Here is a 15,933-nt window from a genome sequence, read left to right as displayed (position 1 = left end):
TTGGGGTATAATTATTGCACTGATTGAAAGCCTGAGGCAAAGACTCTGTATCATGGATATCTTGAGGTGATCAAGGCAGTCAGTATTCATATTCAAAATGTTTATTTAGCAACTTTATTTTTTTAAATCAATTGTAGAGGTGAAATTTGACTCAGAGCATTATACAAAACCAACAATATTGCATCTGCACCCCCCTCGCCCCCACTGTCCCCATTGTCTTCAGTGGAACTAAATATTAGGTGTGGCTATAAACTGGTGGCAGAAGTGATGCTGCTAGTTTTGTGTCCCTGCCCGAGTTGAAACTCACCCCCTATAAGTCCACGGTGAAGATGTGCTATTGTTAATGTCTTGTCTCAGTTGCAGATCACCGTGTTGGACCAATGTTGCAGGATGGATTTTGATAAATTGTCATGAATCGGCCTTTCCTATACAATGATTAACACCAACGTCAGCTCAACAGAATTGGCCTCCAACACAACCAACGACACTTGTGCCAAAAACTCGGTATCAGTTAACGTTCCAATTATATTCATGACTATTGGGATCCTATCAAATAGCATCGCTCTGGTGATTCTTGTGAAAGCCTACAAAAGGTTTAGACAGAAATGGAGAGCATCCTTCCTGCTGTTTGCCAGTGGACTGGTCTTCACAGACTGCTTGGGACATCTCATCAACGGGGCAATAACAATCAGAGTGTATGCACTGGAGAAGGACTGGGAGGTCATTGACCCCTCAGGGTTCCTCTGTCCATTTTTAGGAACCTGCATGGTTTTCTTCGGCCTCTCCGCTTTGTTCCTCGGCAGTGTCATGGCAATTGAACGGTGCTTGGGCATCACACAGCCTCTTCTTCATTCTGCCAAGATGACTGCCCGACGTGCTATGTTTATTCTGGGCTGCACTTGGCTATTTGCACTGTGCATCGCTTTGCTCCCCAACCTGCACTTTGGAGAGTATACAGTTCAGTGCACTCAGACGTGGTGCTTTATAAAAACGCAAAACATTACATTTGGGATGGAGAACGGGATTCTGCTACTGTTCTCCTCTTTGGGATTGACTGCCCTTGGCATTTCATTGCTGTGCAATACGATTAGTGGCGTGGCTTTGGTAAGAGCTCGAGTCAAGAGCAAACCCCACCGGCAAGGAAAATCTCACCATGTAGAAATGTTGGTCCAGTTAGTGACCATAATGTGCGTCTCCTGCATTTGCTGGGGTCCATTCCTGGTAAGCTATCCCACCTATAAGATCTCTCTATGTACCAAGTACTTGGCTCCAAATATTTACCATCACTGGTATCATCTTTGTGTAAAGTTTCCCTGTGCACTTTGTTATGCAGTTGTCAACACCTTTGCTAATGAAATCTGGCAAATGGATGAACAACTGTGCTACAATAATGTGTACATGTGAATGTGAACGCCGAAACCAGTGGAGTACCCAAGAATATTAACTGGCCATTGTATTGTATTTATACTGATATTTTATGGCTATGTATATGAGCATCTGTTGAACTTTAAATTGTTGTAAATGGCAAATATGAAATCCATAACTAGCAAAGTAAATTCACTGTTCTTATTTGAAACTTTAGTTAAATAATTTACCTTTTGTGTAATTTAATAGGAAATCTTAGAACCATTTTTTATACATCTACAATATTTCAAGTCCGGATGTATCTATAAAGCAATGAATACATTTTAGGATACAGTGAATATAGGAGCATAGAAAAGTTGCAGGGCTAGAAAATTCTTTGCAGTTTTCTGGCTGGTGACAAAAATTAGTGCTCTTAACTCAAATTGTTTAATTCAAATTCTCCAATAATTCAATTTTTAAGCAAGGGGAAGTGTCTGAATTATAAGGAGTGTCGATACCCTCAGTTACCCACTTCCTTAAATATCAATCCAATTCCCATGCATCTGTTTCCACTGATTCCCTAGGACATTCTTTTTCACACGATCAGCATGCTCCGTATAAAGCAATTCCATTTAAATCATCTGTCCTCCTTCCCTTCTCTACTCTTGAACTTGTCTCCCCTGGTTCTGGGCTTTATGATAATCTTGGACATATTTTCAGGGTTCAATCTTATCTATTCTGTTAAGAATCTTGAATAATTCAATAACATGTTTCTTGAGCTTTCTATTTTTCAGTTATATATGTGGCTGTATGCATATATAATGTATATATACAAAATTGCAAGACATATTTAATATGTGAAAGTTTTGTAGAGGAATCATAACAACAACTCATATTTATCTAGCACCTTTAACATAATAAAATGACCCAAGGCACTTTACAGGAGCATTATAAAATAAAGTGTGACAGCGAACCACAAAGGGAGTCATTAGGTCAGGTGACCAATAGCTTGGTAAAAGAGGTAGGTTTTAAGGAGTGTTGTCAAGGAGGAAAGTGAGGTGGAGAGACAGAGAGGTGTAGGGAGGGTGTTCCAAAGCTTGGGGCCTAAACAACTGAAGGTGCGGTCGCCAGTAGTGGAGTGATTAAAGTCAGGATGTGCAAGAGGCCAGAATTAGAGGAGCGCAGATAACTTGGAGGGTTGTGGGGCTGGAGGAGATTACAGAGATAGGGAGGGGCGAGGCCATAGAGGGATTGGAAAACAAGGATGAGAATTTTAAAATCAAGACATTGCTTGACCGGGAACCAATGTTAGTCAGAGAGCACAGAGTGATAAGGGAATGGGACTTGGTATGAGTTTTGGTATGAGCAGCAGAGTTTTGGATGTCCTGAAGTTTACAGAGAGTAGAATGTGGGAGACCATCCAGGAGTGCATTGGAATTGTCAAATCTAGACATAACAAAGTCGTGAATGAGCAGATGAGCTGAGACAGGAGCAAAGTTGGGCAATGTTACAGAGGTGGAAATTGGCAGTCTTAGTGATGGCACAAATATGAGATCGGAAGCTCATGTCTGGGTCAAATGTGACACCAAGGTTGTGAATAGACTGGCTTAATCTCAGACTGTTGCCAGGAAGAAGGATGGAGTTAGTAGCTAGGGAATGGATTTTGGATCGGGGACTGAAAACAGACTGAAAACTCGGGGGCTTCAGTCTTCCCAATATTTAATTGGAGGACATTTCTGCTCGTCTAGTACTGGATGCCAGATAAGTAGTCTGATAATTTAGCAACAGTGGAGGAGTCAACAGAAGTGGTGGTGAGATAGAGCTGAGTGTCATCAGCATACATGGGAAAACTGACATTGTGCTTTCAGATGATGTCACCGAGGGGCAGCATGTAGATGAGAAATTGGAGGGGTCCAAGGATAGATCCTTGGGGGACACCAGAGGTAAAGGTGTGGGAGCAAGAATAGAAGTCATTGCAAATGATTCTCGGGCTACGATTAGACAGATAAGAATGGAACAATAACTTGAATATAGCATCTTCAGAAAAATGTTCTATTGGACTTTCCTTTTGTCAAACAGTTTACAGAGTTCGTACCCATGGAACAACCAATGCAAAACATAGCTTTCTGGAATAAATTCCTTTTACTTAAAAATCAGCAAGAGATTACAAGTAAATGTCTGATAGTACTGTCACACAGTAATCCTAGATTACACATAAGTATGCACAGATCTACCCCTTTACTTTAAGTTCAAATGATTATAAACAAAAACCTCACACATACAAACACTAACGAGTGATCAATTTTGCATTGACTCAATATAGCTCTTTAACTGGCAACTGACCAAGTTTTCCTCCTAACTGTAACAGCAGGTGCCCTTTTTCAACATCATTTATACCTTTCTCCTCGGAGTGGGCCTGGGTGTTATATTCACAGGATCTTATTGTCCAATAAAAGTTTGTCTTAATACAAAATATCCAACTACTGGGAAGGATGTGGAGGAACAAATTTGCGAGGATTTGCAACAGAGGTGCAAAATTATAGGGTAGTTATAATGGGGACTTTAATTATCCAAACATAGACTGGGATCGTAGTTGTGTAAAGGAGTGGCAAGAGTTCCCAGAGTGTGTTCAGGAAAGTTTTCTACAGCAGGTTGTTTTTAATCCAACAAGAAAAGAGGCAATGCTAGACCTGGTTCTTGGGAATGAGGTGGGCCAAGTGGTGCCACACCATGTTTTTCAGGCGCAAAATAAGCAGCTCAAGAGTCCAATATGGCGGGCGGGGCACACAAACTTATTATGCTGGAAGAGTGCTGCCCACCATGTTGGAAAAGGCAGGCAAAGAGGCTAACACTCAATGCCTGTTTGAGGCCCCCTCTGCAAAATTGGGCTATCCTGAACACAGCTGGCGCTGAGCTAGCTATATTCAGGAAAACGTGGTCTAAATGTGGCCTAACCGAAGCTTGTTAAAGGCACCGCTATAGGAAGTCGCCACCAAAAAGGTACGGACTCGATGGGCTGAATGGCCTCCTTCTGTGCCGTAAAGGACTCTGTGACTCTACCAGTAGGAGATCATTTAGGGGACAGTGATCATAAGATTTAGGCTGACTATGGAAAATGACAAAGAAGAATCCAGGGTAAGAATAATTAACTGGGAGAAAGCCAACTTCAGTTGGGTAAGAATGGAGCTGTAGTGAATAAACTGGAGTCAAAGGTTGGCAGGGAAAGTAGTAACTGAACAATGGGCTGCCTTGAAAGAAGAGATAGTTCGGGCACAATCAAGGTATATTCCCTCGAAGGGGAAAGGTAGGGTAAACAAATCCAGAGCTCCTTGGATGACAAAAGAAGTAGAGGTTAAGATAAAGGAGAAAAAGTGTGGTTATGACAGATTCCAGGTAGAAAATACTATTGAGAACCAGACTGAATGTAGGAGATCCAGAGGGGAAGTGAAAACACAAATAAGAGAAGCAAAGAGAGAGCGTGGAAAAGAGACTGGCCGCTAACATTAAAGTGAATCCAAAAGTTTTCTATAGACATATAAATAGTAAAACAGTGGTACAAGGAGGAGTGGGGCCGATTGTGGACCATGGAGGGAGGGCATAGCTGAGGTATTAAATGAAACATTTGCATCTGTCTTTACCACGGAAGAAGATGCAACCCAGGCAATGGTGAAAGAGGAGGTAAGGCAGACACTCGAGGGGTTTAAAATTGATAAGGAGGATGTATTAGATAGGCTGTCTGTACTTAAAGTGGATAAAGAAACAGGACCAGATGAGATGCATCCGAGAATACTGAGGGAAGTGAGAGTGGAAATTGTGGAGGCACATGCCTTCATTTTCCAGTCTTCCTTAGACTCAGGGGTGCTGCCAGAGGACTGGAGAATTGCAAACGTTACACCCTTGTTCTAAAAAGGGTGTAAAGATAAGCCCAGTAACTACAGGCCAGTCAGTTTAACTTCGGTGGTGGGGAAATTCTGGAAAGAATAATTTGGGACATAATTGATAGTCACATGAACAAATGCCGGTTAACTAAAGAAAGCCAGCGTGGATTTCTTAAGGGAAAATCATATTTAACTAACTTGCTGGGGTTTTTTGAGGAGGTAACAGAGAGGGTTGATGAGGTCAATGCTGTTGATGTGGTGTACGTGGACTTTCAAAAGGCATTTAATACAGTGCCACATAACAGACTTGTGAGCAAAGTTATAGCTCATGGAATAAAAGGAACGGTAGCAACATGGATACAAAATTGACTGAGTGACAGGAAACAAAGAGTAGTGGGTAATGGATGTTTCTCGGGCTGGAGGAAGGTTTGTAGTGGAGTTCCCCAGGGATCAGTGTTGGGACCCTTGCTTTTCCTGATATATATTAATGACCTAGACCTTGGTGTACAGGGCACAATTTCAAAGTTTGCAGATGATACGAAACTTGGAAACATTGTGAACTGTGAGGAGGATAGTGTAGAACTCCAAAAGGACATAGACAAGTTGGTGGAATGGACGGAGCGGTGGCAGATGAAGGTCAATGTAGAGAAATGTGAAGTGATTCATTTTGGTAGGAAGAATACAGAGAGATGATATAAAATAAAGGGTACAATTCTAAAGGGGATTCAGGAGCAGAGGGACCAGGGTGTATATGTGCATGTCATTGAAGGTGGCAGGACAGGTTGAGACCGTGGTTAATAAAGCATACAGTATCCTGGGATTTATTAATAGGGGCGTAGAGTACAAGAGCAAGGAAGTTATGTTGAACTTATATAGGACACAGGTTCGACCTCAGTTGGAGTATTGCATCCAATTCTGGGCGCCGTGCTTGAGGAAAGATCTGAGGTCATTGGAGAGAGTACAGAAAAGATTCACTAAAATGTTTCCAGGGATGAGGAATTTCAGTTATGAAGATAGATTGGAGAAGTTAGGACTGTTTTCCTTGGAGAAGAGAAGGCTGAGAGGAGGTTTGATAGAGGTGTTCAAAATCATGAGGGGTCTGGACAGAGTAGATAGAGAGAAAATGTTCCCACTTGTGAAAGGATTGAGAACAAGAGGGCACAGATTTGAAGTAATTGGTAAGAGAAGCAAAAGTGACATGTGGAAAAATATTTTCACGCAGCGAGTGGTTCATGTCTGGAATGCATTGTCTGAGAGTGTGTTGGAGGTAGGTTCAATTGAAGCATTCAAAAGACTGATATATGAAAAGGAAGAATGTGCAGGGCTACGGGGAGAAGGCAGGGGAATGGCACTAAGTGATTTGCTTTTTCGGAGAGCTGGTGCAGACACGATGGGCTGAATGCCTCCTTCTGTGATTCTGTACTATGTCTAAAACCAAGTTCAGTTCCCGATCAATATGAGTTGTTTCCCAGATTCTCTCATCCACCTATCAGGCTTAGGAATGTCTTGTCCTGGTTACAGTCTCAGCAGTTCACTCCTGCCTGAGGTCTTCCTTTTCTGTGAGAAACAGCTTGCAGCCATTTAACAGTACAGTTTACTTTGAAAAGGTCTTCTGGCCCTGCGAAGCATGCTGGTAAAATTTGGTCAATTTTTGAGTTTGGTCAAGTTATATCAAGCCTGTATTGTTATAGTTCCAAGATACTTCACTGAGGCATAATAATGAGAAACTCTGTTCGCCATTTTCAAATTATTTAGGCAATGTCTATAATAGGATGAAAGCCAAATACTGCGGATGCTGGAAATCTGAAATAAAAACAGTAAGTGCTGGTGTTATGACCAGGTGAGCAATGTGTCCAGGGATCTTTGGCTGTCCTTACCTGATCTTATTGTAACAGGGTTTAATTTTAAACACACTGTGTTTTGAGCTCCCCCTTGGTGAATCCTTGTTCACAACCTTCCAATTATAAGACAAAGAAGTGAACAAAAACAGGCTTTCTGTGGTTTAAAGAGGAAAGATGAAATTTATTAAACCTTAAACTTAAACTCTAATAGGATTAATGCCTACGGATGCATGACGCGCCCACGCTAACATGCACACGCGGCACACACATGCAAACAGGGACAGAAAAGAGCAGAAGAAATGATAAGTAGAACAGTTTGAGGCAATATCTTGTTACTATTTCTCGAGCTCACTGTAGTCCTTGATTGAAGATATGGTCTTGCGTTTCGTTGGGGCCCAGTATTCTTCATAAACCTTGTTCATGTAGGAGATTTTTCTCTCTCTGAGTTTACGTGTCTTCACAAGATTCAGTTCTGTGGGAAAGAGATGGAGGCAGGCAGACAGGAGTGGAGGTGATTCTTGCTTCTGTTCCAGGAGAGATCTTCACTCCATGAGCACACGGCTTTGTCTCTTTTCAAAATCTGCTTTTCCAGTTTTAAACTCCCCTTGTTGGTCAGCAGGTGGCCACATGACCGACTGGTTTGACCAGGTCACTGTGTATTGGGGTGGGGACTGGTTCCTTTGTTTCCACGTTGTCTGGTACTATGCAAATGTCCTTCCAGTCATGGCTTGCAATTTTAAGTTTTTGTTCATGTGGCAAAATAATGTGCACCTTAGCCTTGGCAGGTGGGGGGGGGGGGGGCTTGCCTGACAGCTGGAAATACTCAGCAGGTCTGGCAGCATCTGTGGACAGAGAAACAGAGTTAACGGGCTGGACTTTGTTCCCAGCCCGATGTTGGGTTCCTTGGTGGGTTCAGGCCGGAGAATCGGAGCAGCAGCAGCTGCCACAGAACCTGACGCAAGGATTGCTGGGCCCAATTGTCCTGGCAGTGTGGATACTCTGTAGTGGCCCCTCCACCTATCTGCAACGGGACCCTGCTTTCCTTATGCTAATTAGATCTTTGCATTAATTTAAGTGTAATCCGCAGCGATCTTACATTCAGTCCCTGATCTTCAGCGTGACATGCAGCATTCATGTGTCTTCACTTTCCCCTCCAGGGAAAGCTGGCACCACCAAGGTGGGGAAGGGGTCAACTCTGCACTATTTTTACAGGGAAGGCGGGTAAGAGGTCAAGTCTGCACTATTTGTATAGGGAAGGCGGGTAAGGGGTCAACTCTGCTCTATTTGTATAAAGAAGGCAGGGAAAGGGTCAACCCTGTGCTATTTTTACAGGGAAGGAGGGTAAGGGGTCAACTCTGCACCATGTATATAGGGAAAGGATGGAAAGGGTCAACTCTGCACTATTTGTATAGGGAAGGCGGGTAAGGGGTCAACTCTGCTCTATTTGTATAAAGAAGGCAGGGAAAGGGTCAACCCTGTGCTATTTTTACAGGGAAGGAGGGTAAGGGGTCAACTCTGCACCATGTATATAGGGAAAGGATGGAAAGGGTCAACTCTGCACTATTTGTATAGGGAAGGCAGGGAAAGGGTCAACTCTGCACTACATAAGAACATTAGAACTAGGAGCAGGAATAGGCAATTCAGCTCCTCGAGTCTGCTCCGCCATTCAATATGATCATGGCTGATCTCATCTCGGCCTCAACTCCACTTTCCTGCCCGTTCTCCATAACCCTTCAACCCATTACTAATTAAAAATCTGTCTATCTCCTCCTTAAATTTACTCAATGTACCGGCATCCACCGCACTCTGGGGTAGTGCATTCCACAGACTCACGACCCTTTGAGAGAAGTAATTTCTCCTCATCTCTGTTTTAAATCTTCTACCCCTTATCCTAAAACTATGACCTCTCGTTCTAGATTGCCCCACAAGAGGAAACATCCTCTCTACCTCTACTTTGTCAATCCCCTTAATCAACTATATACCTCAATTAGATCTCCTCTCATTCTTCTAAACTCTAGAGAGTAAAGGCCTAAACTGCTCAATCTCTCTTCATAAGACAAACCCCTCATCCCTGGAATCAATCTAGTGAACCTGCTCTGAACTGCCTCCAATGCAACTACATCCCTCCTCAAGTAAGGGGACCAAAACTGTATGCAGTACTCCAGGTGCGGTCTCACTAATGCCTTGTACAGTTGCAGCAACACTTCCCTATTTTTATACTCTATTCCTTTAGCAATAAATGCCAAAATTCCATTTGCCTTCCTTATTACCTGCTGCACCTGCATACTAGTTTTCTGTGATTCATGCACGAGGACACCCAGATCCCTCTGCACCGAAGCACTCTGAAGTTAATCTCCATTTAGATAATAATTTGCCTTTCTATTCTTCTTACCAAATTTGTATAGGGAGTGAGGGGAAAGGGTCAACTCTGCATTATTTGTATAGGGAAGGGGGAAAGGGTCAACTCTGCACTATTTGTATAGGGAGTGAAGGGACAGGGGTCAACTCTGCACTATTTGTATAGGGAAGGGGGAAAGGGTCAACTCTGCACTATTTGTATAGGGAAGGGGGGAAAAGGGTCACTCTGCACTATTTGTATAGGGAAGCCCTGTGTTCCCCAACAGTTTTGGTATGATATTTGTGTCCTCCTTTGTGAATACAGAACCAAAGTATGCATTTAGTTGGTCAGCCATTTCTTTATTCCCCATAATAAATTCCCCTGTCTTTTTCTCTTCACATACCGATAGAAACTTTTACAGTCAGTTTTTATGTTCCCCGCAAGCTTGCTCTTGTATTCTATTTTCCCCTTCTTAATCAATGCCTTAGTCCTCCTTTGCTGAATTTTAAACTACTCCCAATCCTCAGGTCTGTTGTTTTTCCTGGCAAATTTATATGTCTCTTCCTGGGATCTAATGCTATCTCTAATTTCCCTTGCAAGCCACGGTTTGGATACCTTTCCTGTTTTACTTTTGCGTCAGACAGGAATAAACAATTGTTGCAGTTCATCCATGCGTTCTTTAAATGTTTGCCATTGCCTATCCACCATCATCCCTTTAAGTAATGTTTCCCAATCTGTCATGGCCAACTCGCGCCTCATACCTTCGTAGTTTCCTTTACGATGATTCAGGACCCTTGTCTCAGAATCGACTCCGTCACTCTCCATCTTGATGAAGAATTCTATCATATTATGGTTGCTTGTTCCCAAGGAGTCTCGCACAATTAGATTGTCAATTATTCCTCTCTCATTACACAATACCCAGTCTAGCATAGCCTGTTCTTTAATTGGTTCCTCAATGTATTGGTCCAGAAAACCATCCCGTATACACTCCAAGAATTCCTCCTCTATGGTATTGTTACTAATTTGATTTGCCCAATCTATATGAAGATTAAATTCACCCATAATTACAGATGTTCCTTTATCGCATGTATCTCTAATTTCCTGTTTAATGCCATTCCCAACATCACCACTACAGTTTGGGGGTCTATATTTACAACCCCCACTAATGTTTTTTGCCCCTTAGTGTTTCTCAGCTCTACCCATACAGATTCCATATTGTCAGAGCTAATAACTTCCCTCACTATTGCATTAATTTCCTCTTTAACCAGCAATGCAACTTTTGCTTTTTGTCTGTCCTTCCTAAATACGGAATATCCCTGGATGTTCATTTCCCATCCCTGGCCACCTTGCAGCCATGTCTCCGTAATCCTGACTATATCATACCCGTTTACATCTATTTGCGTGATTAATTCATCCACCTCATTGCGAATGCTCCGCGTGTTAAGGCACAAAGCCTTAAGGCTTGTCTTTTTAACATTACTTGGCTCCTTCCCACAATTTTTCACTGAGGCCCTGTTTGATTCTGGTCCTTGATTTCTCTGCCTATCACTTTTCTTATTCCCCTTGCTGTCTTTTGTTTTTGTCTTTGATTCCCCCTCCTCTGACTCTTTGCAAAGGTTCCCATACCCCTGCCATTTTAGTTTAATCCCTCTCCAACCACTCTAGCAAATCCTCCCCTTCGGACATCAGTCCCGGTCCTGCCCAGGTGTAACCCGTCCAGTTTGTACTGGTCCCACCTCCCCTAGAACCGGTCCCAATGCCCCAGGAATCTAAAACCCTCCCCCTCACACCATCTCTTCAGCCACGTATTCATCTGATATAGCCTGCTATTTCTACTCTGACTAGCACGTGGTACTGATAGTAATCCTGAGATCACTACCTTTGAGGTCCTACTTTTCAACTTACTTCCTAGCTCCCTATATTCTGCTTTTAGGACCTCATCCTTTGTTTTACCTATGTTGTTTGTACCAAAGTATACTGTGACCACTGGCTGTTCACCCTCCCCCTTCAGAATGTCCTGTAATTGCTCTGAGACATCCTTGAACCTCGCACCAAGGAGGCAACATACCATCCTGGAGTCTCTATTGCGGCCACAGAAACGCCTATCTATTCCCCTTACAATTGAATCCCCTATAACTATTGCATTCCCACACTTTTTACTTCTCCCCTGTGCAGCAGAGCCAACTGTGGTGCAACGAATTGGCTGTTGCTGCTTTACCCTGAGAGGCCATTCCCCCCAACAGTATCCAAAGCAGTATATCTGTTTTGCAGAGGAATAGCCACAGGAGATTCCTGAACTGCCTGCCTAGACCTCTTGCTCTGCCTGGTGGTCACCCATTCCCCTCCTGCCTGTGGGGTCTGAGCCTGCGGTGTGACCACCTCTCTATACGTGCTATTTACGATACCCTCCATCTCGTGGATGCTCCACAGTGTCCCCAGCTGCCGCTCCAGCTCCAAACTCCAGGCTTCCAGGAGCTGCAGTTGGAGAGACTTCCTGCACACATGCTGGTCCCGGGCATTGGAAATGTTCCCGGCTTCCAACATGGAGCACGAGGAGCACACCTCGGCTTTGAGCTCTCCTGCCATGACTTAACCCTTTAAATTAAATTAAACGTTCTGGAAGATCTTAATGTCCAATAATATCAGTTACTCTAGGGCCCGTCTTCCCTGGTCCTCGTTACTACAGAACTCCCTAAAAAAAAACACTACTTACTATATTTGAAATAAACTTTAAACTTTTAGACTTTTCTTACCTGAGATACTTATCCAGCTATTTAGAGCTATTCCCTAACAGCAGTGACTCACCAACCAATCACCTTGCAGCTCTCCTGTGACATCACTGTTGGCTTTTTTTTCAAAACTCCTTTCCGCTGCTGCTGCGCTTTTAAACTCTGCCGGTCTCACTCAGTCTCGCTCCTTCCCGCTGCCGCTGCACTTTTAAAGTGTGGCGGTCTCACTCAGTGTCGCTCATTCCCGCTGCCACTGCACTTTTGAAATGTCCCAGTCTCACTCAGTCTGGCTCCTTCCCGCTGCCGCTGCACTTTTAAACTGTGGCGGTCTCACTCAGTGTCGCTCTTTCCCGCTGCCACTGCACTTTTGAACTGTCCTGGTCTCACTCAGTCTCCCTCCTTCCCGCTGCCGCTGTACTTTTAAACTGTGTCGGTCTCACTCAGTCTCGCTCTTTCCTGCTGCCGCTGCACTTTTGAACTGTCCCGGTCTCACTCAGACTCGCTCTTTCCCGCTGCCGCTGCACTATTAAGCTCTGCCGGTCTCACTCCTTCCCAGTGTCGCTGCACTTTTAAACTCTGCTGGTCTCACTCAGTCTCGCTCCCTCCTGCTGCCGCTGCACTTTTAAACTGTGCCGGTCTCACTCAGTCTCGCTCCTTCCCGCTGCCTCTGCACTTTTAAACTCTGCTGGTCTCACTCAGTCTTTCTCCTTCCCACTGCCGCTACACTTTTAAACTCTGCCGGTCTCACTCAGGAAAGGGGTCAACTCTGCACTATTTGGATAGGGAAAGTGGGGAAAGGGTCAACTCTGCACTATTTGTATAGAGAAGGGGTCAACTCTGCACTATTTGTATGGGGAAGGGGAAAAGGGGTCAACTCGGCACTATTTTCATATGGAAGGGGGGAAGGGTCAACTCTACACTATCTGCATAGGGAGTGATGGGAAAGGGTCAACACTGCATTATTTGTATAGGGAAGGGGAGGAGGGGTCAACTCTGCACTGTTTGTATAGGGAGTGAGGGGAAAGGGTCAACTCTACACTATTTGTATTGGGAAGGGGGAAAGGGGTAAACTCTGCACTATTTGAATAGGAAAGGGGGTAAAGGGGTCAACTCTGCACTATTTGTATAGGGAAGGGGGAAAGGGGTCAACTCAGCATTATTTGCATAGGAAGTGAGGGGAAAGGGTCAACTCTGCACTATTTGTAGAAGGAAAGCGGGGAAGGGGTCAATCTGCAATATTTGTATAGGGAAGGTGGGGAAGGGGTGAACTGTGCACTATTTGTAGAGGGAAGGTGGGGAGAGGTCAACTCTGCTCTATTTGGATAGGGAAGAGGGAGGAAAAGGGTCAACTCTGCACTATTTGCATAGGGAAGGTGGGGAAGGGGTCAACTCTGCACTATTTGGATAGGGAAAGGGGAAGGGTTCAACTCTGCACTATTTGTGTATGGAAGGGATCAACTCTGCACTATTTTTAAAGGGAAGGGGGAAAGGGGGGCAACTCTGAACTATGTGCATAGGGAGTGGGGGGCAAAAATCAACTGTGCACTATTTGTATCGTGAGTGAGGGGAAAGGGGTAACTCTGCACTATTTGGATAGGGAAGGGGAGAAATTAGTTTAGGTTTAATAAAAGCCTAACAGCTTCACAGTCACGTTTGCTGACACCAGCTTTTTATTTCTAGTTGTTTTTTTAAACTGAATTCAAATTCTCAAACTGCCATATTCTCTTAGGTTATTAGTCCAGGTCTGTGGGTTACAAGTCCCAGAACATAACCACTACACATGAGTAGTCCTGCCCACTGTTCATGTGTAGAGTCATAGAGAGATACAGCACTGAAACAGGCCCTTTGGCCCAACGAGTCCACGCCAACCATCAACCACCCATTTATACTAATCCTACATTAATCTCATTTCCTTCTTGCGTCCCTACCTTCCCTCAATTCTCATACCACCTACCTACACTAGGGGCAGTTTACAATGGCCAATTTACCTATCAACCCGCAAGTCTTTGGCATGTGGGAGGAAACCGGAGCACCCAGAGGAAACCCATGCGGTCACAGGGAGAACTTGCAAACTCCACACAGGCAGTACCCAGAACTGAACCCGGGTCGCTGGAGCTGTGAGGCTGCAGTGCTAACCGCCACCCCTTGCTGTTGTCTGCATGCTTTTGATAATTTTCCTGTCAGTTGTGGTGGGCGCGGTTGAGGTGACCACAACTGGGGACCATTGATATGTCACATTAGTTAAAATCCTGGAACTCTCTTCCTAACAGCACTGTGGGTATATCTTCCCCACATAGATTGCAGCAGTTTACGAAGGCAGCTCACCACCACCTTCTCATGGGCAATTAGGGATACGCAACAAATGCTGGCATTGCCCATGATGCCTGTATCCCATGAACAAATAAAATAAAAGTCACCAATAGTCACAAATAAATCCAATAAGGAACTCAGGAGAAATTTCTTTACCCTAAAAAGGGTGAGAATATGGAACTCACTGCCTGAAGTAGTTGAGGCAAATATCATAGATGTCTTTAAGGGGAAGTGAGATAAGTACAGGCAGGGGACAGGAATAGAAGGATATATTGATAGGGTTAGATGGGGTGGGAGGAGGCTTGTGTAGAACATAAACATCGGCATAGACCAGTTGGCCAAATGGTCTGTTTCTGTGCTGTAAAGTCTGTGTAAAAATTGATTGGGATAAAAACCATAGGTAGCTTGCCTGTGATTTGCCACTCTGCTTTACATGATAAAAGTATCAGTTCTACCCGAAATACGGGTGCCTTGGCAGCTGCTTCATTTTTTCTAGTGGTTTCGACAATCTCTGTCGACTGAGCTGAGGGGAACACATGACTTCTACAAAGCCCTGATGTGAATGCTGGCTTTTGTCAGAGTTAAATCAACTGCACTGGTTTCAAAAAGGAGCTATTTTAATTCTCAAAATGCAGCAACCTAAACAAAAATTGCTTGGTTTTACACTGTACTATATTTGGTTTGGGGATGCAAATTTATTTTTATTGTGTTCGTGCCTTCATTAAAATAGGGGCCTGAGGGATTTCCCATAACGAATTTGCATTTACATATCACCTTTCATAATGCCCCAAGCTGCTGTACAATCATTGAAGTACTTTTAAAGTGTAGTCACTGTTCGAATGCAGGAAATGTGGCAAAACGTTGCAATGCATCACAAACAGCAATGAGTTAAATGATGTTTTAGTGATGTTGGTTGAGGGATTAATATTGGCCAGAATGCCTCCTCTGCTCCTTTTCACATATTGCCGTGGGATCTTTTATAGCGACACGAGAGGACACACAGAGCCTTAGTTTAATGTCTGATCTGAAAAACAACACCTCTTACTGTGCAGCGCTCCCTCAGAACATCACTGGAGTATCAGTCTGGATTATGTATGTAAGCGTCGGACGTGGAACTTGAACTTAAGAAGCACAAGTACTACCATGGCTGTCGGACATGTCGATAGCCTCATCATTAACATTACACAGTGGAAGATCAATTCCTTAGCTTATGTGATATTACAAAGCTGTTTGGGAGGGAATTCCAGGATTTTGACCCAGTGACAGTGAAGAAATGGCAATATAGTTCCAAGACATGATTGGTGTGTGACTTTGGAGGGGAACTTTCAGGTGGTGGTGTTCCCATGCGTCTGCTGCTCTTATCCTTCTGGGTGGTAGAGGTCGCAGGTTTGGAAGGTGCTGTCAAAGGAGGCTTGGCGATTTGCTGCATTGAATCTTGTAGAAGGTACACACTGCTGTCACTGTGCACCAGTGATGGAGGGAATGAATGTTTA

The 15,933-nt window shown here is 43.9% G+C and overlaps 1 protein-coding gene across 1 annotated transcript in view; it reads left to right on the top strand.

The window, feature by feature from the left end:
* Positions 1-432: 432 nt before the first annotated feature.
* Positions 433-15,933, top strand: part of LOC137372476 (prostaglandin F2-alpha receptor-like) — a 30,550-nt gene continuing 15,049 nt past the window's right edge. Inside the window, exon 1 of the mRNA XM_068036344.1 lies at positions 433-1,221. Within this exon, the coding sequence (XP_067892445.1) occupies positions 433-1,221 (789 nt within the window). The remainder of the gene's footprint in view (positions 1,222-15,933) is intronic.

This window comes from Heterodontus francisci, chromosome 8 (genome assembly GCF_036365525.1).
Source record: "Heterodontus francisci isolate sHetFra1 chromosome 8, sHetFra1.hap1, whole genome shotgun sequence".
In the NCBI taxonomy this organism is placed as follows: Eukaryota; Metazoa; Chordata; class Chondrichthyes; order Heterodontiformes; family Heterodontidae; genus Heterodontus; species Heterodontus francisci.
Note: the sequence above shows the minus strand (reverse complement) of the source record. Positions and strands in the feature narration are given on the sequence as shown.